Source organism: Mustela erminea, chromosome Y (assembly GCF_009829155.1).
Source record: "Mustela erminea isolate mMusErm1 chromosome Y, mMusErm1.Pri, whole genome shotgun sequence".
Lineage (NCBI taxonomy): Eukaryota > Metazoa > Chordata > Mammalia > Carnivora > Mustelidae > Mustela > Mustela erminea.
Genome location: NC_045636.1, coordinates 2669759 through 2697476, shown reverse-complemented (window position 1 = coordinate 2697476; position 27718 = coordinate 2669759). Strand labels below are relative to the sequence as shown.

General features: G+C 41.1%; 1 protein-coding gene across 1 annotated transcript; it reads left to right on the top strand.

Annotated features, from left to right (window-relative positions):
• Positions 1-6879: 6879 nt before the first annotated feature.
• Positions 6880-25544, top strand: LOC116583925 (ubiquitin-like modifier-activating enzyme 1). Its single transcript, XM_032331955.1, has 26 exons — positions 6880-7010; positions 8859-8979; positions 9112-9170; positions 9272-9440; positions 9537-9671; positions 10653-10759; positions 11025-11115; positions 11227-11359; positions 12817-12914; positions 12998-13144; positions 13274-13450; positions 13582-13686; positions 13774-13854; positions 14227-14382; positions 16348-16513; positions 16626-16822; positions 18719-18783; positions 18997-19192; positions 21425-21499; positions 21614-21803; positions 23616-23704; positions 23908-24000; positions 24124-24315; positions 24798-24899; positions 24994-25094; positions 25241-25544. The coding sequence occupies exons 1-26, from the start codon at positions 6895-6897 to the stop codon at positions 25374-25376; spliced, it is 3297 nt and encodes a 1098-aa protein (XP_032187846.1). The 5' UTR covers positions 6880-6894; the 3' UTR covers positions 25377-25544.
• Positions 25545-27718: the final 2174 nt, after the last annotated feature.

Below are 27718 nucleotides of genomic sequence, written 5' to 3'. Positions count from 1 at the left end.
TGGAATTGACTCCTTAATTTCTCTTTCTTCTGTCTTTTTGGTGTAAGGAAATACAACTGATTTCTGTGCCTTGATTTTATATCCTAACACTATCCTGAATTCCTCTACAAGTTCTAGCAGATTTGGAGTGAGTTTTTGGGTTTTCCACATATATATCATATCATCTGCAAAGAGTGATAGTTTGACTTCTCTTTTGTTAATTTGGATGCCTTTAATTTCTTTTTGTTTTCTGATTTCTAAGGCTATGTACTATGTTGAATGGCAGTGGTGCGAATGGGCATCCCTGCTGTGTTCCTGACCTTAGCAAAAAGCTCTTGGTTTTTCTTTATTGAGAATGATATTTGTGGTCAGTTTTTTATAGATCACTTTGATGATATTGAGATATGTATCCTCTATCCCTACACTTTAAAGAGTTTTGATCAGGAAGGGATGTTGTACTTTGTCAAATGCTTTTTTGGCATCTATTGAGAGTATCATATGGTTCTTGTTCTTTCTTTTATTCGTGTATTGTATCACATTGTTTTATTTGCAGATGTTGAACCAGCCTTGCAACCCTGGATTAAATCACACTTGGCCGCAGGGAATACTTCTTTTAATGTACTGTTTGATTCTATTGTCCAGGAATTTAATGAGAATTTTTGCATCTGGGTTTATCAAGGATATTGGTCTCTAATTCTTTTTGATGGGATCCTTGTCTGGTTTTGATATCAAGGTAATGCTGGTCTCATAAAATGAGTTTGTACGTTTTCCTTCCATTTCTATTTTTGGAACAATTTTGGGAGAATAGGTATTAATTTTTATTTAAATGTTTGGTGGAATCCCCTGGGAAGCCATCTGGCCCTGGGCTCTTGTTTGTTAGGAGATTTTTTGATGACTGCTTCAATCTCCTTACTGGTTATGGGTCTGTTCAGGTTTTCTATTTCTTCCTGTTTCAGTTTTGGTAGTTTATATGTCTCTAGGAATGTATCCATTTCTTCCAGATTGTCAAATTTGCTGGCATATAGTTGCTCAGAATATGTTCTTATAGTTGTTTGTATTTCTTTGTTGTGGTTGCAATCTCTCCTCTTTCATTCATGATTTTCATTAGTTGAGGAATTTCTTTTTTCTTTTTAATAAGTCTTGCAAGGGGTTTATCAATCTTATTAATTCTTTCTAAGAATCAGCTGCTTTTTTTGTTGATTTATTCTATTATTATTTCTTTCCTGGTTTCTATTTTATTGATTTCTGCTCTGATCTTTATTATTTCTCTTCTCCTGCTGGGTTTAGGCTTTCTTTGTTGTTCTTTCTCCAGCTCCTTTAGGTGTAGGGTTAGGTTGTGTATTTAGACCTTTCTTGTCTTTTGAGAAAAGCTTGTATCACTATATTTTCCTCGCAGGACTGCCTTTGCTGTTTCCCATAGATTTTGAACCATTGTGTTTTCATTATTATTTGTTTCCATGAATTTTTTTCAATTATTCTTTAATTTCCTGGTTGACCATTCGTTCTTTAGAAGGGTGCTCTATAGTCTCCATGTATTTGGGTTCTTTCCAAATTTCCTCTTGTGGTTGAGTTCTAGCTTCAGAGCATTGTGGTCTGAAAACTTGCAGGAAATGATCCCAATCTTTTGATACCAGTTGAGACCTGATTTATGACCCAGGATGTGATCTATTCTGCAGAATGGTCCATGTGCACTAGAGAAGAATGTGTATTCTCTGTTGCTTTGGGATGGAATGTTCTGAACATATCTATGATGTCCATCTGGTTCAGTGTGTCATTTAAGGCCTTTATTTCCTTGTTGATCTTTTGCTTGGGTGATCTGTCCATTTCAGTGAGGGGAGTGTTAAATCCCCTACTATTATTATATTATTGTCGATGTGTTCTTTGGTTTTGTTATTAATTGGTTTTATAGTTCGCTGCTCCTATATTAGGGGCATAGATATTTAAAATTGTTAGATCTTCTTGTTGAACAGATCCTTTGAGTATGATATAGTTTTCTTCATCATCTATTATTATAGTTTTTGGCTTAAAATCTAATTGATCTCGTATAAAGATCACCACTGAATCTTTCTTTTGATGTCCATTAGTGTGGTAAATTGCTTCCCACCCCCTCACTTTAAATCTGGAGGTGCTTTGGGTCTAAAATGAGTTTCTTGTAGACAGCATATTGATGGGTCTTGTTTTGTTTTTTATTCATTCTGATACCCTATGTCTTTTAATTGGGGTATTTGGCCCATTTACATTCAGGGTAACTATAGATAGGTATATATTTAGTGCCATTGTATTGCCTGTAAGGTGACTATTACTGTATATTGTTTATGTTCCTTTCTGTTCTACTACTTTTAGGCTCTCTCTTTGCTTATAGGACCCCTTTCAATATTCCTGTAGAGCTGGTTTGGTGTTTACAAATTCTTTGTTTTGTTTGTCCTGGAAACTTTTTATCTCTCCTTCTATTTTCAGTGATAGCCCCGCTGGATATAGTGTTCTTGGCTGCATGTTTTTATCCTTTAGTGCTCTGAATATATTATGCCAGTCCTTTCTGGCCTGACATGTCTCTGTGGATAAGTCTGTGGCCAATCTATTATTTTTACCATTTTATGTTACAGACATTTTGTCCTGAAATTAGTTGCATTTCTGTACACAAAGTGGCAGAAAAAGAAATTTAGAAAATAATCTCCATTTGCAATCACACTAAAAAGAATAAAATGCTTAGAAATGAACTTAAGAAAAGGTAAAGGCCTGTACTCTGAAAACTGTAAGAACACTGATGAAAGAAATTGGAGGCACATATTGTGTGGAGCACTGCGTGTTGTACATAAGCAATAAATCTTGGAACACTGTATCAAAAACTAATGATATTTTATGGTGACTAACAGAAGACAATTAAAAAAAGGAAAGAGATAAAATGAAGGCAATGCAAACAAATGCAAAGATACTCCATGCTCATGGATAGGATAGGATAGGATAGGATAGGAAGAATTAATATTGCTAAAATGCCCATACTACCTATGCCAACCTACAGATTGAATATAATCCCTATCAATCCAATAACATTTTCACATGACTAGGATAATCCTAAAATTTTTATGGAACCTAAAACATCCTGATTACCCCAAACAATCTTGAGAAAGAAGAACAAAGATGGAGGCTTCACGATGTCAGATTTCATGGTATAATACAAAGTTATGGAAACAGTATGGTAGTGGCACAAAAAATCCACACATAGGTCAATGGGACAATTTAGAGATACCAAAAATAAACCCTCAGCTGTATGGCCAATTATTCTACAAGCTAGAAAGTGAGAATATATGATAGAGAAAAGACAGTCACACCAATGTGTGTTGTTTGGACAACTGGACAGTTACTTAAAAAAGAATGAAACTTGTCCACTTACTTACACCATACAAAATAACAAGCTCAAAATGGATGAAAGGCCAAATGTGAGACCTAACATCATAAAATTCAGAGAAGAAAAGGTAGGGAGTAATCCCTTGGGCACAGACTTTAACAATGTGATGTGTCTTTAGGCAAAGGGAACAAAAGCAAATAAACTTTTGGGATGACACCACACTAAAAGTTTTGTTTCACAAATGAAACCTCCAATAAAATGAAGAAGCAACCCACAGAATGGAAGGGGACATTTTCAAATGATATATCTGATAAAAAATGATATCTCTGATATCAGTTATCAAATGATATATCTGATAAAAAATATACAAAGAACTCATACAACTCAACAACAAAAACACAACTACCCCAATTCAGAGAGAGAGAGAGAGGAGCTGAATAGATATTTTTCCAAAGAAGGCATACAAATAGCCAACAGGCACAGGAAAAGATGCTCAACATTACTCATCATCACAGAAATGCAAATCAAAACCACAATGAGATACCATCTCACACTTGTCAGAATGGCTAAAATCAACAACACAGGAGACAGCAAATGTTGGTGGAGTTGTGGAGAAAAAGGAATCTTTACATACTGTTGGTGGAAATGAAAACCAGTGTAGCCACTATGGAAAATGGGATAGATGCAGAGTGTATTATGTTAAGGGGAATGAGTCAGAAAGAGAAAGACGAATGTCATATGATATCCCTTATATGTGAAATCTGAAAAGAGCTAACTAACAAAAACCAGAATAGAGTTGTTAGTACAGAGAACAAACTAATGGAGGGGATTTGGGCAGATGGGTAAAATAGGTGAAGGGTATTAAGAGGTAGAAAAGTTCAATCATAAAATAAATAAGCCACAGAGATGAAAATTATAGCATAGGGAATATAATCAATATTATAATAATCTTGTATGATGATGGGGTAACTATGCTTATCTGGGTGAGTACCATGTAAGGTATAGAATTGCCAAGTCACTATACTACACACCTGAAATTAATATAATATTGTATGTCAATAATAATTCTATAAAACGAAGAACTGTGTATCTGTTCAGAGAGAAAAAAATGTACATGAAAGACTAAGATTGGCAGAATGGGTGTTCCAACTACATGCTGTCTACAGTAAATGGCAGAGTCAGACAAATAGGTTAAGCTAAAAAGATGTTATAAAAAAATCCCAAGAAAGTAGTAACCAAAGGAATGTGGTGGTGGGTATATTTTTAGCAGACTAAACAGAATTTATATAAAATATTTTACTACACAGAAGGACATTATGTATTAGTAAAAAGGTCTGTCAAAAGATACAAGAATTATAAATGTGCCCATGTATCAACAGAGTTCCAAATCTCTGATTCAAAAACAGACAAAATTTGAGAGGGAAATAGTTAATTATATCAAAAGAAGGATACAAGAAGAAAAGATCACAAAGGAATTAGAAGATATAAAAAATACTATAACCCATTGAACCTAACAGGTATATACAGAACATATCACCAACAATAGATTACACATTTTTAAATGAAACAAAATGGGATCAGGAGGGAGACAAACCATAAGTGACTCTTAATCTCACAGAACAAACTGAGGGTTGCTGGGGGGAGGGGGAGTATAGAAAGGGAAGTGGGGTTATGGACATTGGGGAGGGTATGTGCTATGGTGAGTGCTGTGAAGTGTGTAAACCTGGCGATTCACAGACGTGTACCCCTGGGGATAAAAATACATTATATGTTTATAAAATAATAATAATAATTAATTAAAAATTAATTTAAAAAAGAATACACATTCTACTCAATGTACATTCAGTATTTTCCCAGATGGATGATATGATAGGTCATACACAACTTTCAATAATTTAAATGGATTGAAAGTATGGCAAATATGTTCTCTGACCACAGTGGAATGAATCTAGAAATCAGTAATGGAGGGAAAGTTTGGAAATTTAGATACATGTGGTAACTAAACAACCATCCTTAAATATTCAGTGGGTCAAAAAAGAATTCACAGGGAAATTAGAAAACACCTTGAAATAAATGAAAATGAAAAGAAAATATGAAAAACAGCATGGGGTGCAACAAAAGCAGTATTCAGAAAGAAATATGCAGCTGTAAATGCCTACATGAGGAAAAAAGATCTCAAATCACTTACCTAATCTCACAACTCAAGAAACTAGGAGAAAGAAGTTATAACTACAAAACAAAAAGAAAGAGGAGAATAACAAAGACTAAGATGGAATTAAAAATTACAGGATAGTAAACAGAGCAGAGAAAATGAAAAAAAAAATCAAAAGTTGGGTCTATAAAAAAAATTAACAGAACTGACAAACACTAGTTAGACTAAATAAGAAAAAAAATAGAGAGGACTCAATTACTAAAACCAGAATGAATAAGGACTTTACCAAAAAATATTAAAAGAATATAATAGGTACCCTTATATGTTCACAAATTTCTTAACCTAGATAAAATATCCAAATTACTAGAGAAACACAAGCCACTGGAAATTATTTTTTTTTAAATATAAAATTTGAATAGACCTATGACCGATAAAGTGATTGCCTTGTTAATCAAAATTTCCACAGGAAAAAGCCTGGGGCCAGATGTTTTTTGGGATTAATTTCATCAAATGTTTCCCTGAGGTCCTTAATGGAAATATATTTTCGATATAGGGTTTGTCATCTAGTGGCAATCAGTCAATACGACATTTTTATGATTCATCAGAAATGCATTGTGTACTTATCTTGTGCCTTGAGTTTTGTTACTTCGTGGTGCCTTTGATGGTCTAGTTAGTATCTGTGTTTCTTGTTTAATGGACACTGATAACATTGATCACTTTGCTTTCCAGTATCCTCAGAAAGTGTGTTTCAAGGCCTTACAATGATACAATGCCTAGGAGCAAAGGTTTCTGAGATGACTGGGTACATCCTCACCATAAATAATAATTTGTGAGCATGAAAAAAAAAAAAGTTTTACATAAAAAAACACAAAAGTACCATTTCATGTATACGGTATATAAGACAATGATGTAAAGTTTTTAGGTAACACCGCACTTTTCATTTTATTATATTTTCATATGCGTATTATTTCAAATGTTATGACTCACAGTGAGCTAAAGTGACGGATGTTGTTATCACAGCTGTTCAGAAGGGGAAAGTGAGGCACTGGTCTGTAGTCAAGTGTGCAGTTCAAGGGGTGGAGTGGAAATCGGCCTGTTCTGACAGCAGATTGGAAATTTTAGTCTTGAATTTCACAGCTCTTCAAAACCTATGAGTCATTGTGGGAACCTCTATCACGGCTTCAGTTTTTCGCCCGCCTGCTCGGTCGAATTTTCAGCACCGACTTGATCTGAATTCTGCGTTAGGCAGTGTCATGCATAATTCGTGAGCAAAACACGGCCGCTTTACGTGAACTTTGCTCTTTTCCCTGAGCTCTTCAAGGCCGGAATTATGTGTATCCTAACTTATACCCATTTTACCGGAGGCAGCCACCAGACGGAGTCGCGCTCCTCCTGCCTGCAGCCTGCAGCAGGCATAATGAGTCGCACAAAGGCTGCTGACGTCATACGTGATTCACTATCAGGCGCGACGGGAGTAGAACCAAACGACCCCTTTGAGCCTCGGGCTCAGCGGCTGCCATCTTGTTTCGGCGGTTGAGGTGAAGGAGGCGTCGTTCGTGGAAGGGACTGCCAGGAGACGGGGAAGGCTGTGACAGTGCGACTCTCCGCTAGCCTACAGTCAGTCGCTGTGACAGTGCGACTCTCCGCGGCGGAGGAGTTGGAAAAGGAGGGCGGCGGCTGGGCCTGGCTTCCGCTGCAGGAGGAGTGGGCGCCGAGGCGACCGGTGGAAGCGGTGCTGGTAACTAAGGGCCTTTGAAGGCGCCTCCCGCGCCGAGGGCATGATTTTCTGGGGACTTTCCCAGGGCCTGAGCTGGGTCTCTGTTGTGCCAGCGGATGGGTTGATCCTGGGGCGGGGCCCACATTTGTTTTTAAAAATGGGACCTAGTGTTTCCCGAGGCCCGGTACCAGCTTTTAAGTTAAGTTTCAGGTCAGACACAAATCTCATTCCTTTGCAGACATAGCGGCTAAAGTCAGCAGCAGTTCGAAAGTACCTAGTGAACATATGCCATTCAGGGTTAAACCAAAGTTATCCATTAGTCCACCAGCAGTTCTCTCAGCCTCCAAAGGGACCAGACCGCGCCCTCAGAAGTTCTATTTGACTTTCATTTCCCCCAGAAAAGGTTTTTGTAGCAATTTGTTTTCAGACAGCCCATCGCTTTCTGACCTCGTCTTTCCAGTCCCCTTGCAAAGCTAAACAAAAAAAAAAAAAAAAAAAGAGACTCTGCAGAGCATCGAGGCCTGGCTCTCTGTCAGAGACTCCTTCCTCACATCTCTGATTACAGTTCCTTCTGTCAGAGATCCTCCGGATCCAGCGTTTCTATTCAGATATGTGTGGCTTTGTTTTAACATTCGATTTTACTAACCAGTCCTAAAGACGTCTTCCTTTCTGCATCCCCTTCTAGACCCAGCATTTGTAATTAATGTCCCCCTCCCCAACTCCTCAAACCTTAGCATGATCCATCAGAAACTACTTTGGGCCCCACATTGCCATTAAGTGACAAGCCTTTAGTATCTACTTTTGAAGAATCTCCTTTTTTTATGGCCCCAGTATTCTTTCCAGATAACCCTGAACTATCTTCCCTCTGAGCCTCGTCACTGGCAAACATCACACAGGAACTGTTTGTGCAAAGCTGTCCTCCATCAGAGGATTCTCCCAGTGCTGCCTTCACTCCCGTAAGCATCTGCCCATATAGATTTTGGTCCTAACCGCCTCTGCCCGGTACAAGTCTTCCCAGCCTCGTCCTAGGCCTGTCTGTGAATTCAGAAGTCAGCAGCTGCCCTGTCAGATTTTCGGCTTCACTCGGTGTCCCTTGACTGCATGTCACACATTTTAGTCTGCCCTGAGAGCCTTTCGCGTGTTCCCTCAGGAGCCCTCACCTTCTGCTTTCTGCTTCGTGGGATCCCTTACCATTATCAGATATCCCCTTCCCGATGATTTCCACCAGAGTAGATTGCTCTCCAAGCATCTACTGACTCTGTATGCTCAGAGTTACTGACTGACCAGACAACTTCAGATTCTAGCTAGCCTCTTTTCAGTCTTTTCGGCCTGTACCGTCTTTTCTTTCTTTCTTCCTTCCTTCCTTCCTTTCTTTTTTTTTTTTTGGCATTCCCTTGGAATGGGGAGTGAGGGAGGCATACTGGGGGTTAGCAGGAATGGAACTTAAAAGTTAAAACTGGCACTCTCTTACCAACCACCCTGCACCTGCATCTGAGCTTGCCTCACATTTTCACTTCCTCAAAGCAGCCCAAACACATAGCAGGTCTTCTTTACCTTTCTCTTATTTACAAAGGGCTGCTGGTAGTTAAGGCCTTCCCTCCTCCAAACTTGCCACCAACAAGAAAGGCTACCCACCACAGAGGGCTCACCTCTTGCCCTTTCTTTCAGATGTCCAGCTCGCCACTAGCCAAGAAATGCTGTGTGCCTGGGTCTGATCCCAAACCGAGTTCTGACTGCTCTTCTGCCTGTTCAGTAATGTTTAAAGTGCCCTCGGGACCAACCAACGTGAGTATCTGCTCCTTAAAGACTCATAGGTGGGGTGCAGGTGGTTGGTAAGAGAGTGCAGTTTGTTAACTATTTAAGCTCCTTTCTAGTTAAGCCATGGAACATTTTTTTTTTTCCCCTCTTCATTCCTAGGGAATGCCAAAAAAAGAGAGTGAAACAGACATAGATGAGGGTCTTTACTCCCGACAGCTGTAAGTCTGGCTAAGTATGGGGATGTGGCGTGGGAAAGGACACAGAAAAGATGGTGTTGAGTGGGTCAAGTCCTGACCCAGACTCTCCCCCGACCTGGCAGGTATGTGCTTGGCCATGAGGCAATGAAGCATCTCCAGACATCCAGTGTATTGGTATCAGGCCTCCGGGGCCTAGGGGTGGAAATTGCCAAGAATCTCATCCTTGGTGGGGTCAAAGCTGTCATCCTGCATGACCAGGGCACTGCCCAATGGGCTGACCTCTCGTCCCAGGTACCTAACTCTTCCTGGCTCCTTTACTACCTTTGCCAAGATACCACCCTCCCCCTTGAGTTTTGCATTTACTTCTCTTCCTATACCCTGCTGTAGTTCTACCTGAGGGAAGAGGACATTGGTAAAAACCGGGCTGAGGTCTCACAGCCCCGCCTTGCTGAGCTCAACAGCTATGTGCCAGTCACCACCTATACTGGGGCCCTCACTGAGGAATTCCTTAGTAGTTTCCAGGTACCTTGCTGCATCGTGCTTCTTGCCTAATTTTGTCAGATTCTGTTTCTGCTTGGTCTATTGAGGATTTACTAAATAGGCTATCCCAGTGTTTAGGTTTCATGGGGGGAGCCTCAGGGATGTAGGCAGGAATTAGATCCTGGACACTGTCCTGGGGGGAGCTCACAGCTTTTCAGAATGGAAGGAATGGCCAAATACTGTGATGCAGTGTTTGTGAACATTGAACTCTGAAGGCAAAATACCTTGATGGGTGGGTATCTCGCTCTTGCAGTTGCCTGGCAGTGAACAAGAAACTTAGTTTATCTGTCTTTATTTTTGTATCTGGAGAATGGGAATAATAGCAACAATGACTTCAGAGTTTTTGTGATGGTTAAATACTTAGAAGAGCAGTTGGCACAAAGGGTGTTCCGAATGTGTGTTTGTTAAACAGCTAGACCGGAAAGAGGGGACTGTGGGTACTGATATACTTGTGTAGGGTTTCCCAGAGGAGAGGGGTAGTGGAATTCCTGGTATAGGACTAGGGAACAACAGACACAAATCCCCACAGACCAGATCTGAGCAAGTGTTTTATTTAATTTTTAATTGAAGCAAGTGAGAGTGGAATATGGGGGCGCATAAACTCAGACTTTGGGACCAGAGTATGATTCATTTCTGTCTCCCCTGCTACTGTTAGGCGGTGGGAAGGCAGGGTTTTGTGTTTGTCAAATAAAAGAGTTTTTTGGTCTTTTCAGGACCTCTTTACCTTTCTTATCTGAGTCTGGGGATTCCTGTTTCCCATCAGTGAGCTTGCTCTCACTGAGCGAGACACAGATAGATACTTTATAAATAGAAGACTGAGTCAGCAAAGTTTAAATCCTGACACCCCACCAGTGCTGGACTGCATGACACTTCACCCACCCCAGTCTGCGTTTCTCCTTTATTTTTGTAACACTCCTGCACCCCACTTCCAAGCCTTGTGTATGAGCCTCCTTCTCTGTATAGGTGGTGGTCCTTACCAACACTCCCTTGGAGGACCAGCTGCAGGTGGGTGAGTTCTGCCATAGCCATGGAATCAAGCTGGTCGTGGCAGACACACGTGGCCTGTTTGGGTGAGTGCCTGCCTCTCACTTTCTCCCAAGCACCTGCCAGGCCCAGGCAAGATCCTTTTGCTCCCACTGAACTCATACTACTCCCAGCCAACCCAAGCCTAGGTTTTGATTCTGTAAATTTAGCTCTCCTTATTTGGCATGAGTGCCATCTGATTGCCAGCAGTAAGGGACTGAGTTTGTTTAGCAGTTACTCACTGCATCTTGAAGGACACATGGAGTTACTGGATGCATGGGTTTTAGGCTCTAGCCCTGTTGTCTCCTACAGGCAGTTGTTCTGTGACTTTGGAGAGGAAATGATCCTTACAGATTCCAATGGGGAGCGGCCTCTCAGTGCTATGGTATCTATGGTTACAAAGGTAAGGAGATCAGCCCCAAGGGTTCTGGCAGGCAGGTGGGCAGCAGTAATTCTCTCTGTCTCCTCATGGTACCCTGAGCCTACCCCTGAGGCTTACTTTTCTTTCCACTAGGATAGCCCAGGTGTTGTCACCTGCCTGGATGAGGCCCGGCATGGATTTGAGAGCGGTGACTTTGTCTCCTTCACAGAAGTCCAGGGCATGAATGAACTCAATGACACCTACCCCATAGAGATTAAAGTCCTGGGTATGTCAAGGCTGGGCACAAGAAGTGACTGCCTGGACCAAAGGGAGTGCCATGGGCTGATCGAGAAGCCAAAATTTGACAAATAACTGTAGCATGAATTAGATCAATGGCCAAGAAGACATGCCTTTCAAAACCTGAGCTAACACTTAGGAGAGATGTGTCCATGGGACCTTACCAAATAGATGTGCGCTGAACTATAGAGGCAGAAGTTTATGCCACTAGTGTTGATTATATTTCCTGCTTAGTTGTTCACTGTATCTCTTTGTTTGCATTAGAATTTATAATACAGAACTTCATGTATATTTAGTGTATAGTCTCTAAGTAACACTTTATCACCTCATGTGAAAAAAAAATAGCCTTACAACACAATATTCCCATTTCGTGATTCCCCATGTATATGTTATGTCTGTCATAAACTTCTCACTACCTTTGCTTGGATTTAAAACCTATTTGTTTAAAGACCCTTGTGGGGCACCTGGGTGCCTCAGTGGCTTAGCCTCCGGCTCAGGTCATGATCTCAGAGTCCTGGGATTGAGACCCTATTGGACTCTCTGCTTTCCCCTCTCTCTCTCTGCTTGCCTCTCTGCCTACTTGTGATCTCTCTGGCAAATAAATAAAACCTTAGAAAAAGAGAGAGAGACTTGAAGGAATTAAGAAAAGTTTTTTCTTTTCATCCATTTTATATTTTCTCTTCTCTTACAGGTCTGAGCCTAATAGCCTAATAAAAAATTATTTTATTTTAAAATCCAGTTTTTACATCTAGTATAGTTTTCTTTCTACCTGAGGGATGCCCTTTACCATTTGTTGTACTCAGGAGATTTGATGGTGGTAATTCTTTTAGTTAGCCGGTGATTTAAATTTTCTTTACTTTGCCTATGTTTTTGAAAGACATTTTTGTGGACTTTCGATTTCTGATTTGACGGTTTTTTTTCTTCTTTTGAAAGATGTTGCTGTATTTTTTGCTTCCATGTTTTTCCACCAGAAGTATGCTTTCATTCTTTTCCTTGTTCCTTATGTATGTAATGTGCTTATTTTCTCTACCACTAACGATAAACAACATATGCGACCATGACAATGCACCTTAGTGCATTTTTCTCCAGTTTCTTTTGTTTGGGTTTATTTAACTACATTATTTGTGGGCTTACAGTGGTATCAGGTTTGGAAAATTACTGGGCATAGTTTTTCAAAATATTACACTTTCTTCTTCCCTCCCCTTTCCTACCCTCCCCATCCTCTGGGACTTCCCAGAACTCCAGTGAGATGCATATTAAGCTACTTGACTTATTTTGTGTTTGTTTGTTTGCCCTCCATGTTGTATTTTGAATAGTTAGTTTTAGTGTAGACTGGGTCAAGATGGAATTTTCATTCTTGTTTTGATGGTGCTATTGATTCTCTGTGGTGGGGCTAAGGGGAATGGTTGTTGAAGTAACAGACACTCTGTTCTTTTCCTCCCTTAGGTCCCTATACCTTTAGTATCTGTGACACCTCTAGCTTCTCTGAGTACACCCGGGGAGGCATTGTCAGTCAGGTTAAAGTACCTAAGAAGATCAGCTTTGTAAGTATGTGTGGAGGTGGGCTATAGGGTTCTACAGCTCTAGGATTTTCATGTCTCTGGTGCTGATATCCCACTCTCCACAGAAATCCTTGCTAGTCTCACTGGCAGAGCCAGACTTTGTGATAACGGATTTTTCCAAGTTTTCTCGCCCTGGTCAGCTGCACATTGGCTTCCAGGCCCTGCACCGCTTCTGTGCTCAGCATGGCCGGTCTCCTCGGCCCCACAATGAGGTAGATGAGTGGGCAAGCCCGCCTGCATCTTTGGCCCAAAGCTTCACCTGCTCTCCCATCTACTGTCTCCCTGTCTCATTCCCACTATTGGCCTGACTGGTCCTTTCTTGGATCTCTTTGCCTTTCCAGGAGGATGCAACAGCACTGGTGGCCTTAGCCCAGGCTGTGAATGCCCGAGCCCTGCCAGTGGTGCAGCAGGACCCCCTGGATGAGGACCTCATTAGAAAACTCGCATATGTGGCTGCTGGGGATCTGGCACCCATAAACGCCTTTATTGGGGGCTTGGCTGCCCAGGAAGTTATGAAGGTCAGTGTGGTTAAAAGAAGGGCAGAGCTGAGGACAGGCCAGGTGCCCTCCTGAGTCCATTACTGGCTGTCCATCTGGGTCAGATTCCTATTAAGCACCGATGACCTCCCATTTCTTACCATCCTTCCCAGGCTTGCTCTGGGAAGTTTACACCTATTATGCAGTGGCTGTACTTTGATGCACTTGAGTGTCTCCCTGAGGACAGACACGCCCTCACAGAGGACAGATGTCGCCCGGTATGTGAAGGGACCCCATGGGTAGGTGTTATTTTGGGTCTCTGCATGGCAGCTCATTTCTGATCCTCCACCCTTCACATGACACAGTGCCAGAGCCGTTATGATGGGCAGGTGGCTGTATTTGGCTCAGACCTGCAAGAGAAGCTGGGCAAGCAAAATTACTTCTTGGTGAGTGATGCCTTGGGGCACCAGCTACATCATCTTGACTTGCCTCTGGCCAATTTTTTCTAGAGTCTCCTGCCTCACTAAGGCAGTTAATTGGTTTTTTTTTTTTTTTTTTTTTTGTATTTTGTGGGGTTTTTTGCCCTCATCTCTGCCCTTTCTCCATTTTCTTCATACTCAGAAAAGCCTGATAATGTGCCTTTATTCCCCCATCCGGGGCCTCCTTTCTTAGATGACAGTGGGTGTTTATGGCTCTAGGATTTGAATATGTAATACAGGACCCCCTTACCCTCTCTGTATCTTCAGAGGTAGTGAGGACTAACAGGTTTCTTTTCTTCGCTTTTACACTTTGTGTCTCTCTTCTTGGTAACCTTTCAGGTGGGTGCAGGGGCCATTGGCTGTGAACTCCTCAAGAACTTTGCCATGATTGGTCTAGGCTGTGGGGAGAATGGGGCAATCACTGTTACAGACATGGACACCATTGAGAAGTCCAATCTCAACCGACAGTTTCTGTTCCGGCCCTGGGATGTCACGGTGAGTCTGTATACCTGGTAACTGGATGAGCTGCTTCTCTCTCTTTTCTCCTTTCTTGTCCTTAAGCTTAATAGCTTAGGTCTTTTTGCCTCTATCTTTCTGCTTTTCTCTTCTCTCTCTTTTTCTACCACTCATTCTTTCCAAAGATATTTGAATACTTACCATGTCTTTTCATGTCATTTATCATTTTATACCTACCCCCACTTTTTCTTTTTTTCTCTATATATCTTTGGTAGCTGCTAATGTAGGACTATGGAAGCTAGGTATATGGAAGGATCAATATGAAAAGTCTTCTGTGTTATTTTTGCCTAACTCAGGATTTTGTTTCATTTTGTCATCCTGCTACTCTGCACTGCCGTAGATATTTGAAATACATTACATAGCAAAGAAGAACTTTCTGCCCTTGTCTAGTGAGAAAAGTCTGGAGGTCCACAACACTTTTTATCAAGTCCCCAAGGTCATAATTTATCAAGTGCCCAAGGTCATAATTGTTTTAAGACTACCAAGACATCATTTGCCTTTTTACTCTTACTTTGTCAGTAGAAATTTCCATGCTACTTTAGGAAGGCGTCTCTAACTCAGAAACACTTCTTTTTTTTTTTTTTTTCAAACGAACAAGTACGGAATGGTACAAAAGAGATAAATACCTAAGGATCCATTCAAAATGCAAAACCAGTAGATACTGGTATAGATTGAAGATCTTACCTTGCAACTACACTTTAAAACACCGTTATTTCTCAGGTTTTGATTTTTTTTTTTCGTATCCATGATTATCTGAAAATGCTATTAAAATATTGTGTGAAACTGAGTATTTCTTTAAAATGCTATTAAAATATTGTGTGAAACGTTTAACAGATTAAATGTGGTAGAGAAGAGAATCCAGCTGCCTCTTAAGAGATTAAATAACTTAAAACATTTGCAAATATGTACGTATAATTTGGGTTTTGTGACTGACATTTTTGTATTGGAAAACATTTTTCATGTTTATATTTATACTATGTAATGGAATCATTCCATTTTCAAATCAACTAATAATAACAAAATTTTACCAGTTTAATTTTTTTTAAATTATGTTAGTCACTATACAGTACGTCATTAGTTTTTGAGGTAGTTTAAATTCCTAATACAGGAAAAACTGGTCGCTGTAATCCAACATAGCAGCTGTTCTTAAGATCCTTATATTTGAGGATGATTGCAATGAACAGTAATTTACAATAGCCAACTACATGGCTGGTGTTAAGAAGGTACAATGAAACATGAAAAACCAGGATGAGAGGGAAGGGCCATAGAGAGTGGTTTACACTGTGATAAAGGAAGTCCTCAGCGGAAGGGTGGCATTTCCTTCCTTGGATGATAGAGGAGAATGAGAAGGTTATTCAGGAAGGAGTGTATTGGGTAAAGGCAACAGCTTGAGCAAAATTCTGATGTTGGAATATCACTCATTGTGTAAGGAACAGAGTGGACATTCAGAAGGGACCATGGTAGGAGATGAGGTTATAGAAGTAACATGGGCCAACTCATACCCTAAGAGAAAGTGAGAGCTAGTGGAGGGTTTTGAGCAAAAGAAGAATGTGACCTGACTTGGCTTTCAGAGGATACTGTTTGTAATTGTACAAGGACCTTGGCTTTATTTGGGTAATGGCATCCCAACTCTGGGATGCTGTTCAGTCAAAAAGCAATAAATGTTGCAGATACCTGGTGCATTGTCTCCTACTTGGTTTATGTAGTTTAAATTCCTAGGGTTTTCCTAGGAATTCCTAAGGTTCCTTTTCTGCTAGCCATCAGGCGCGTTTGCCACAGCCTCAGTCGTGTGACATTTGTCATAAACTACTGCTAAATCAGGGAGGCTCCTGAACTCAGAGTGTAGATCTTGCCTACCATTAGATAAACCAGTTGTCAGAACAACTCTGTAACGGTTTATTGGGTGAATGTATGAATGACTGCCTCATCTCCATCTCTACCCAGAAAATGAAATCTGACACAGCTGTTGCAGCTGTGCGCCAGATAAATCCTTACATCCGGGTAATGAGCCATCAGAATCGTGTTGGCCCTGACACAGAGCATATCTATGATGACAGCTTCTTTCAGAACCTTGATGGCATTGCCACTGCCCTGGACAATATGGATGCTCGTGAGTTTAGGGGTGGGGGTGAGGACGAGGGCAGAGTAATAGGTGTCTGTTTGGGGGTGTATCTGTTCTCCTGTCGTATCCTAATGTTATCACCCCCTGTCGTCTTCTCAAGGCATGTACGTGGACCGCCGCTGTGTGTACTACCGTAAACCACTGCTGGAGTCAGGCACACTGGGCACCAAGGGCAACGTGCAGGTGGTTATCCCCTTCCTGACAGAGTCCTACAACTCCAGCCAGGACCCTCCTGAGAAGTCCATCCCTATCTGCACACTGAAGAACTTCCCCAATGCCATCGAACACACACTGCAGGTGATCACTTTTGGAGGGAGGGAGAGGTAGAAGAGACAGGCACCTAGGCAGCCTCTCAGCCACCAGACTTATCATTCAGGTGATGGAAGTTCGTTAACATGTACCTTTTCTTCAAGTCTCTTTAGAAGTCTAGGCTTTACTAAAGTCTAAGCTTTACTAAATGATTCATTTCTTTTAACTTAAAAATATTTAGTTTGTAAACACAGAGATGGATATTCATATAATATGTAATGTATTTATTTAACTTATGTATGAGAAATGAAGATGTGAGCTTATAAGATTATAATATATATATATCTATATATAGAAGATTATATTCCTTATAAAAGATTATAATATATATATAGAAGATTATATTCCAGCTAAAACATTAATTTCTTAGCATTATCTCTGCTAGTTATTTAATTACTTGTAATATTTAGCCCATATTTGGATTTACCTAACTGTTGCACTAAAGAATTGGTTAAGAATTGGTTAATTCAATTGTTTAAGAATTGGCATCTCAGGATAATTCTATGTTATAGGCAGAGAATTATCACAGTGTACACAGTGGTATACATATCATCTAAATGGACAAAGTAAACATACCTACTTAACCAATACCCAGCACATAACTCAAATTCCAGTGTTCTTTGAACTCAAGGATGACCACTGTATTATGTATTAATTTGGTATCATGCTTCTTAATGCCGTCCTTAAAGACCATATTTTAGAGTACGGGAGTATGAGGAAGCTAAGCAGAAACAGAACACAGTTTGAACTACTTGCTTCCATCCCAGCAGTTACCAAATGGATGTATTTAAACTGATAAATACAGCACAGGGTAAATGTGTCTCCATCTCACCATGTATATATGCATATGTAGATGTACACACATGTGTATGTTTACAGACATATACGTGTGGGTGTGTCCATACTTGTAACCTTTATTAGATAATTACTCTATTGCCATGCCACATATGCAGAAGGACTATAAAACTGCTCTTAAAATAAATTCAGTATGTGACTCTTGAACTGAACCTCCTCACATCTCAGATTCCTTATGTGTACAATAGGAGGAGAGAAGTACTTCTCTCAAGGCTTTGTAAAGTATTTACCATTTAAAGAGTGCTTGACACTAAGTAAGCTTTACATACGTATGTCTATGGTCATTTCAACATATCAACCCATGAGTTACAGATATTTCATTTACAGAATACATTTTCAGAATAAGGATACATAGATAAAGGCATTACCTTGTATGCCACAGCACTGTGGCTGAGCCGGCCTTTGAACCTGGACCTCTAGATTCCAGATCACTTCACCAGGGACTGTATTTACTGACCTTATAATTTGCAGAGAGCAAAACTTGTATCTTATTCTCTGTCCAGTCCCCTTGACCTGTATGGATCATTCATGTTTTGTTTTTGGTGAGAGCTCTGTTCTTTCTTCTTGAAACATACCACATCTGGATTAGGGTATACCTAGCTTAAGAATAAGATATGTATATATATTTGTGTAACCACTGCCCAGATCAAGGTCATTGGTTTTCAAATTGGGATGGTATGTGTTGGAAGTTTGAGGAGCCCCTTTTAAGGGGTTTCTTCTTTTGTTCTCTGTGGTCGCCATGTTGTTCCCAGTTGCTTCATTCACTGATAGTCTGTCTTTTTTTAATATATATATATTTTTTATATATGTATTTTACTTATTTTTTTTTTGGTCAGAGAGAGAGAGCAGGCAGAGGGAGAAACAACCTCCCCACTGAGCAGAGAACCTGGTATGGGACTTGATCACAGAACTCTGGTATCTTGACCTGAGCCAAAGGCAGATGCTCAACTGACTGAGCTACCCAGTGTAGTGCCAACAAAAGCCCACTTTGCATTTCAGTCCCATGTAATCTCTTTGCTTTGTCTGCAGTGGGCTCGGGATGAGTTTGAAGGTCTCTTTAAGCACCCAGCAGAGAATGTCAACCAGTATCTCACGTGAGTAATCCTGTCCAAATGTTCTCTCACTTCTCTGCCTAGTCAAGCATACCGTAACCACTCTATGGCTCAGCACCAGCCACATGTTCTGAATCAATTAATGAATGCATGGGCCTTCTGCCACTGGAGAGTCAGGATCAGCTCTCCATGTAGTTAAGCCCTCTCCTATGGCCTCTGTGTAATTTTGCCCATTTTTGCTGTGATTCCTGTCAGAGACTCCAAGTTTGTGGAACGGACACTGCGCCTGGCAGGCACCCAACCACTGGAAATGCTGGAGGCCGTGCAGCGTAGCTTGGTGCTACAGCGGCCACAGACCTGGGCTGACTGTGTGACCTGGGCTTACCACCACTGGCACACTCAGTACTCCAACAACATTTGCCAGCTTTTGCACAACTTTCCACCTGACGAGGTATTACATACTTGCTGAGTTCATTTGGCAGAATGTATTTTCTAGAAGCAGGTAGTGTTCTGAGAGCTCTTGTTGTAGCTAATTCAGCTATGGCAGGCACACCAAGACCATTTTATAAGACCTCAAGAAAAATTGAGTCAGTGCTTTGGGATACCTGGGTGGCTCAGTTGGTTAAGTGTTTGCCTGCAGCTCAGGTCATGATCTCAGGGTCCTGGAATGGAGTTCTGCATGAGGCTCCCTGCTCCGTGGGGAGTCCTCCTCAACCTACACGCACACTGTCACTCCCCCTGCTTATGTTTTCTCTCTCACTCAAAATCTTAAAAAAGAAAAAGTTTCTCCCTCTGCCTCTCCCCACTCTCAAATGAATAAATCTTTAAGTTTTTATTTAATTCCCGTTATTTATACCATAAAGTGTGGTATTAGTTTCAAGAGCACAATATAGTGAGTAATTCAACTCTTCCACATGATACGCACTACTCATCACAAATGCACTCCTTTATCCCCATGTCCTGTTTTACCCACCCCGCCCCCATTGCCCCTGGTAACCATTAGTTTGTTCTCTAAGTTGAGTCTTTTTTTTTGGTCATCTCTCTCTTTTTACCCACTTTGCTTATCTGCTAAATTCTACATATGTGTGAAATCATATGGTATTTGTCTTTCTCTGACTTATTCAATTAGCCTAACAGTCTCTAGCTCTCTGCATGCCATTGCCAATGACATGATTTCATTCCTTTTTATGGCCAAGTAATATTCTCTTGTAAACATATACCATATCTTCTATCTATGAAGTTATCATTAAATGACTCTTGGGCTGTTTCAGTAATTTGGCTATTGTAGATAATGCTGTGATTTAGTATTAGTATTAGTATTTGTATGTATTAGTATTAGTATTATACTAATATGTATACGTAATAATACTAATATGTATTAGTATGTTTGTATGTATGTATGTATGTTGTTATGTATGTTGTGTGAATTAGTATTTTTGTATTCTTCGGGTAAATACCCAGTAGTGCAATTGCTAGATTATGGGGTAGTTCCCTTATTAACTTTCTGAGGAAGTTCCATACAGTTTTCCTCAGTGGTGGCACCACTTTGCATTTCCGTCAACAGTGCCTGATTGTTCCTTTTTCTCCACATCTTTACCAACAGTTGTTGTTTCTTATGTAGTTGATTTTAGCCATTTTGATGGATGTGAGATGATATCTCATTGTAGTTTTGATTTGCATTTCCCTGATGATGACTGGTGTTGAACATCTTTTCATGTGTCTGTTGGCCGTCTGTATGTTTTTTTTGGAAAAGTATCTATTCGTGTGTTCTGCCCATTTTTTAATTAGGTTATTTGTTGTTTGGGTGTTAAGTTTTACAATTTTTTAAAGATTTTATTTATTTATTTTAACTTTTTTTGATTATGTTAGTCACCGTACAGTACATCATTAGTTTTTGATGTACTGATGCCTGATTGTTTGCATATAACACCCAGTGCTCCATGCAGTGCATTCCTTCCGTAATACCCATCACCCACCACAAACCTCAGTTTGTTTCACAGAGTCCACAGTGCCTCATGGTTCATCTCCTTCTCTGATTTCCCCCCTTCCTTTTTCCCTTCCTTCTCCTCCTCATGTCATCCATGCTATTCCTTATGTTCCACATATAAGTGAAACCATGTGATAATTGTCTTTCTCTGTTTGACTTATTTCACTTAGCCTAAGACTGTTTCTCCATCTCCCACTGCCCTGCCCCTCAAAATAAATAAATAATTAATTCATTAAAAGAGAGAGAGAGTACAACGGTTCACTTTCCGACTTTATTTGACCTTAGAGCCCGTGATGTATTTTGTTTTGGCATCTTAATATCCTCATCTGTGAATAAAGATGACCTAATTCTTGGGAGGTTTGGGGGATTAATTTGTATTTACTAAGTTATTGAAGTTGATATAATACCTGAAAATTCTTAAGATTCTGATAAAAATATTAATATTTATCAGTATCTTTTATATATATATATTTAGTATCTATACATATGTATAGTATCTATACAAACATATATATATGTTAGTATCTATACAAACATATATATATGTTCCCATATATATATATGTATATATGTAAAAGTAAAAATATATATAGTGAATGACCAGGGATAGTGAGTTGGGACGTCTAGGTCTTAGATGAGGAGTCAGGATTGTCTCTTCTCAGGCCCTGCTCCCTCAAACCCTTTCTATCTTCTTAGCTTACAAGCTCTGGAACCCTATTCTGGTCTGGGCCCAAACGTTGTCCACACCCACTTATCTTTGATGTCAACAATGTAAGTCACCCCTTAGGGTATCCTGGGATCAGGTGGAAAGTGGTGGCTGAGAAGAAGGCCTGAGGTTCCAGGGTGAGGACTGATCTGCTCACTAGTCCGTATCTTGCCTTTTAGCCCCTGCATCTGGATTATGTGATGGCTGCTGCCAATCTCTTTGCCCAGACCTATGGGCTGATGGGGTCTCAGGATCGAGCTGCTGTGGCCATACTTCTACAGTCTGTGGACATCCCTGAATTCACCCCCAAGTCTGCTGTCAAGATCCACATCTCTGACAGGGAACTTCAAAATGCCAGTGCCTCTGCTGGTGAGGGTGCTTAATCCAATTGGCTCAGAGCACCATTCCATTTATCTTATGTCCGTGCTTCTAACTAGTTGTCCTGGTTTCTCTACCCTGAGTTCCCAAGCCTGAGTTTTACCCATGCTTTCCTGTGGTCTTTGTTTCCTCCAGTGTTAAGATGGGTGGTTAAGGTAAATTCTTTCATGTATTCCTCCTTTCTCTTCTCATTTTTCTTGTTCCCATTCTGGCTCTCAGAATCAATTGTACATCTTCTTTCTGTGTGTGTGTTTGCATTTTTGTTCTTTCCTCCATTTTCTTCTTCCTCTGTTTTACAGACTATGGAGAATAGTTTGCCTTGATTTCTTCCCTGGGTCAGTTCCTTCTTGATATCCCCATCCATATCCTCAAATTCCTCCTGTATGCATGTTCAATGTATATATTGACCTCCATGTCTGTCTTCATTTCCTCTCAAGGTCTTCCTCCACATCTAACCATCTGTAACTGCCTTCCAACTCCCAGCTTCCATCTCCCTCTATCTGTCCGATTCTCTCTAAGTCCCCCTCTACTTTGTATATTTCCTGTATGTATCTTTCCACTTTTCCCTCTGTATATCTGTCCCCATCCTGTTCTTTTCCAAATACTTAATCTCTCTTGATCCTCTCTGTATGTTTCTTTGTGTATCTCTAGAGTTGTCAATGCTGTGTGTATTTCTTCCTAGCTCATCCTCCATGTGTAATTGTTATCTCTGCTATTCTTATTCGTCTTACTATTTTTTATTTTATCCTGTCCACATTTCTCTCCTCTTCCTGTTTTTCCCCATGGTTGCTTCTTGTATTTTCTTCCCCTCTATTTCTGTCATGTTTTCCTGTCTGTCTCATCCACATCTCTCTATTTCTGTCTGTGGCACTCTTTAAAATCTCCTATCTTTGTATCATAGCCCACATTTGTTTAAAATTAAAATAGAAATACCTAAGATTTACAGTGTTAATCGCTTTAAAAAGGAAAAAAAGATTTAATTTATTTATTTGGCAGAGAGAGAGCATGCACATGTTCAGCAGGGGGAGTAGCAGAGAAGGGGGAGGGAGAAGGAGGTTCCTGTGGGGCTTGATCCCAGGACTCTGAGCCAAAAGCAGACACCTAACCAATGGAGCCACCCTTGAGTCCCCAGTGTTACCCATTTTTCAGTGTTCTGTTTAGCAGCACTCAATATATCAACACTGTTGTGAAAAATCTCTAGGACTTTCTCACCTTTCACATAAGAAATTCTGTCCACACTGAAATAACTCCCCAGTCTCCTGCCCAGGCTCTGGCAACCACTGCTCTGTCTTCTGAGTCTATGAAGTTGGATTCTTATAGATACATATCTCATGTACGTGGAATTGTGAAGTAGTCATCTTTCTGCCCCTAACTATAATACACTCTGGCTGTATCCATGCCCTTGCAAATGGCAAGATTCCATTCTTTGATAGCTAAGAAATACCTCGTTTTGCGGACACGCAACTTCTTTAACCTTCCATTGGTGAATGGACCCTTGGACTGCTTCTGCCTCTTACCTGTTCTGAATAGTGTTACTGTCTACATTCATTAATATTGCTATTAACTTTGTTCAACATCTCCATTTATATCTCTCTTTATGGTCCTACTCCTGTCTACATCTTTCTTTCTTGTGTGCGGTATTTTATGCTCCATGTTTCCCTGCTCCCGCAGCTCTTTCCCACAGTGTGTCTCCTACTCAGGTCCTTGATCTGTCTGAAATCTCTGCCCCAGTCTAGTCTCCTCCTTTCTCCTCATACCCTGGCCTGGAATTTAAAGGACTAACAAGCCCCTCTCTTCGTACAGATGATAGCCGCCTACAGGAGGTCAGAGCCATGCTTCCCAGCCCAGAGAAGCTCCCTGGGTTCAAGATGTACCCTATCAACTTTGAAAAGGTGCTGGGGAGGGTTGGGACCCTCAACACAGTAGGAGTAGGGGCTGAGACACCATAGGCTTCTTGGGATTAGGACTGCCAGATTCTTTGGCTGGTCTGCAATGTAATTGAGGTACAAATATAGTTGAATCCTGAGTAGCCAAGAAGCCTTGTTTTCCTCTAAATCCCTCTTCCATACCGGTCCTCTCTTCTCATTCACAACAGGATGATAATACCAACTTTCATATGGATTTCATTGTGGCTGCATCCAACCTCCGAGCAGAAAATTATAATATTCCCCCGGCAGATCGGCATAAGGTAATGATGTATAGAGCTTAAGCTTTCACCCTTTCCCAAGGGTGAGTTTCCCATATTTGTCCTCCTCTGAAGACCCTGAACCTCTCTAATGATGGCCTCTGCTGGTCATCTTCTCTCTGGCAGAGCAAGCTGATTGCAGGGAAGATCATCCCTGCAATTGCCACAACTACAGCAGCTATAGTTGGCCTCGTGTGTCTGGAGCTATATAAAGTGGTGCAGGGATACCGGCAGCTTAAATCTTACAAGAACAGCTTTATGAACTTGGCCCTGCCCTTCTTCAGCTTCTCTGAACCCCTTGCCCCACCTCGGCACCAGGTAGGGGCCTGCTTATATGAAAACCTTTGGTTTTGCCCATTAGTGCATGAGGCTGTGTGTAGTGGGTACATGTTAGTGTGTCTGTATCTCTGGACAACTGACTCATAGCAGATGGTGCTCGTTGTATGTTTGGGTGCCATACTCTTTGTATACCATTTGTCCATTCATTATATAGTTTTTGCATTGTGCCAAGTACAAATGTGACTGGCATCTTTGAGAAGTAATGGGAAGCTCAGGATAGTTAGACGATATTAAATAGGAAGGTAGTGGAAGTGGAAGGTGTGTGAAGAAGATACCAGGTTTGCCTTATTGTGTAGACACATAGGTCAATATAAAAATATCGCTTGCACACAATGATATGGGGCCCCAGGAGGGTTAGGACAAAAGGAGGTTACGATTGTTCTGTCTTAAGTCAAGTCGAGTGGTTAGGCTAGGATCATCTGGGTTACCCATATTCCACTCCCCTGTGTTTTGTCCTACAGTACTATAACCAAGAGTGGACATTGTGGGATCGCTTTGAAGTACAGGGGATACAGCCTAATGGTAAAGAGATGACTCTCAAGCAGTTCCTTGACTACTTTAAGGTGAGGTTTTCTACACTCACTTCCCCTAGGGGTGGTGATTGTATTCTCCTTTTCTATGACACAATTGTCTGTCTGTCCTTCCCACCCTCTCCAGACAGAGCACAAATTAGAGATTACCATGCTGTCCCAAGGTGTATCCATGTTGTACTCCTTTTTCATGCCAGCTACCAAACTCAAGGAACGGTTGGATCAGCCGTGAGTTGGCCACTGGGCAGACTAAGGAAGGCCCTGTGAGGGGTGGAAAACCTTACTGCTTATGTTCATGGCTTTCCCTACCTTCTTTAATGCCATATGCCTCTCTTCCCTTGTTATGTCCCTGACCCTCTCCTCTCTCTTCCCAGGATGACAGAAATTGTGAGTCATGTGTCGAAACGAAAGCTGGGCCACCATGTGCGGGCACTGGTGCTTGAGCTGTGCTGCAACGATGATACTGGCGAGGATGTCGAGGTTCCCTATGTACGCTACACCATCCGCTGACTCCCCAGACCCCAAACAGTTTACTTTCAGATCCTGTCGAGTTGTGCCAAAATATGTGCCTGGATAGGCACATAAACTTTACATCCTTTTGAGAACTTTTTTTTGTGGTTGCTTTCTACTCTTTAGAATTGGAATTGTTAATAAAGACTTAACGCAGGTTGGCATGTCCTGGTTTGGCAATGGTTCATGGCTTGTTTCCCCTGGGAAATGATGGGCTACCGATACCTTTGTTCAGGTCATAATTCAAAGAGTTCAGTCCCATCCCAGAAACAGGGAATGCATCCCAAATCCAAGGTTATGAGACAGAAGATTAATTGCTGCTCATCTAATAAATAAGAGGTTTGATTCCTTTTCCTCCTGTCTTATGTCCTCAAGAAAAAAAAGAGCCTGTTTTAGGCTACAGAGCAGGTCTGCCTTTATCCTATGTTAAATTTCACTCACTTTCTAATCCTATCTTTGCTACCTCCAATTACCTGCCATACTATTTTGAGATATAGTAGGCATTCTGGACCCAGACTCTGGTCTGAATACTAAGCCTTGTCTTATATTATGTTCTCACATTCTTTAATTGTTTTGTGAAAAAAAAAAAGGATTAAAGGATTGTTATGAAGGATTAAGGCATTTACTGTCTTTAAGGTTGCATATGGTACATGTTGTACCTATAAATACTGTTATTTTTGAAGGTATGTTAGCTACTCTAAACTTCTTTTTTCCTATGAGAATGTGGTCCCATCCCACCTGACTTGATGCATTGATACTGTCCACAAAATGAGTACCACGAGTTCCATGAGTTACTCATGAGTTCCATGAATAACTCACAGAGCGCTCCTGGACTGTGATGCCAGTGCCTTAAGATATATTATACACTTACTAATGAAATTAATTTGGCAGAGCACATCCACAGAACAAAGGTTCCTTCTTGCTTCACCCCTGCTCCCTTTACCCTAGGACTCCTTGTTCTTTTCCTCAAAAGCCTTCAGGCCTCCTACCATTGAGGAGAGAGCTTGCTTCTGAGACTGAGGGGCGTCTTCTGAAACTCCTGACAGCAGGAGTTTCCCAGCTGTCCCTACAAGTAATGCAAGGCACATACTTTCTTCAAATAGCAGAAGGCAGAGTTCTGGTGGCATGTCCACATCTGTGTCTTCTCCATTGGTACCATTTGGTTGGTGGAGATTACCACCCAAACCTCTGCCAGGACTGTTCAACATTCTGCCCTCTGGAGGATTTTCTTTCATCCCCTGTCCAGAGAGCAGCTGTGCTGTTGCAGCTGTCTGCTTTTAGGTGGTGTCTACCTATAGTGCAGAACTATCTGAAACCAGGCCCGAGTTTTTCTCAGTCAACTGATCATAGAAACCCCCAGAGGCCAGCAGTTCAGGTTGAGAATAAAATATAGTGTAGCAGGAGTGGGGATCACAGGCATTTGAGCCATAAAGTCATCTAATTTCCTTGTGCTTTTACAACTTCTTTGGGCCAGATCTCAGGTGTACCACTTCCATTCGATGACACAGTGTTGCTGTCCATGCCCACCTTTATGGTCTAATGGGTCAGATAACTCCCAGTTCATAATGGGCATGTGAAATTGCATTGTTACTCCACGGTCCACTGCCTATATGGTAGTCTCTGCTAATGCCCAGTAATAGACCAAAGGCTGGTTCTCAAACGTGAAGTAAGGATGGCAGGGTTTTGAAAAGAATTCTAAGGGCCTCTGCTGCAGGTCATGTGTATGACCCTATCAAAGGCTCCAGAATATCTCTAGCTGCCACTAAGCACCATTGAATCTGCTAGATTGTATGTCTCACATGGCAGAGCACTTTGCAGGGCTGTCTGGAACTGTTGGCATACTTTCTGCTGCTCTGGGCTCTCCTAAAACTAGCAACTTCTTGGGCCACCCAACGAACAGATCAGAGTAACACACCCAAAAGAGTAATTGGCCTCTCAAATTCAGACTAAATAGATATGATGAATCCTATTCTAGTTAAAAGACAGACCCCGTGCAACTCTTTATTACTCACCTTAGGAGAGAGATATCAACATGCTTCATTCACATGAACTTGTGAAGGCTGAGAAATCCAAGCTCTGTTGTCCAGATCTGCATACTAAGACTCAAGATAGCCAACAGTTTAGTGTAAGTCCAAAGAAAGGCATGAGAATCAAGAAAGCTGTACCAGCTGGAGTCTGAGTCCAAAGCAGGGCAAGATCTGTGTCCAGCTAACATAGGCTGAGGCAATTCTTTAAGCCCAGCGTTTTTGTTCAATTCCGGTTATCAACAAGTTGTCTGAGGCCTACCCATGTTAAAAAAAAAAAAAAAAAGACACTCTGCCTCTTTTAGTCTACAAATCCAA

Bases quoted from the DNA above. Each gene is read 5' to 3' on its own strand.
- LOC116583925 (XM_032331955.1), top strand. From the start codon at position 6,895: ATGAGTCGCACAAAGGCTGCTGACGTCATACGTGATTCACTATCAGGC. The intron at 12,915-12,997 runs GTAAGTATGTGT...CACTCTCCACAG, and splicing joins TACCTAAGAAGATCAGCTTT to AAATCCTTGCTAGTCTCACT. The intron at 16,823-18,718 runs GTGATCACTTTT...CTTTGTCTGCAG, and splicing joins CCATCGAACACACACTGCAG to TGGGCTCGGGATGAGTTTGA.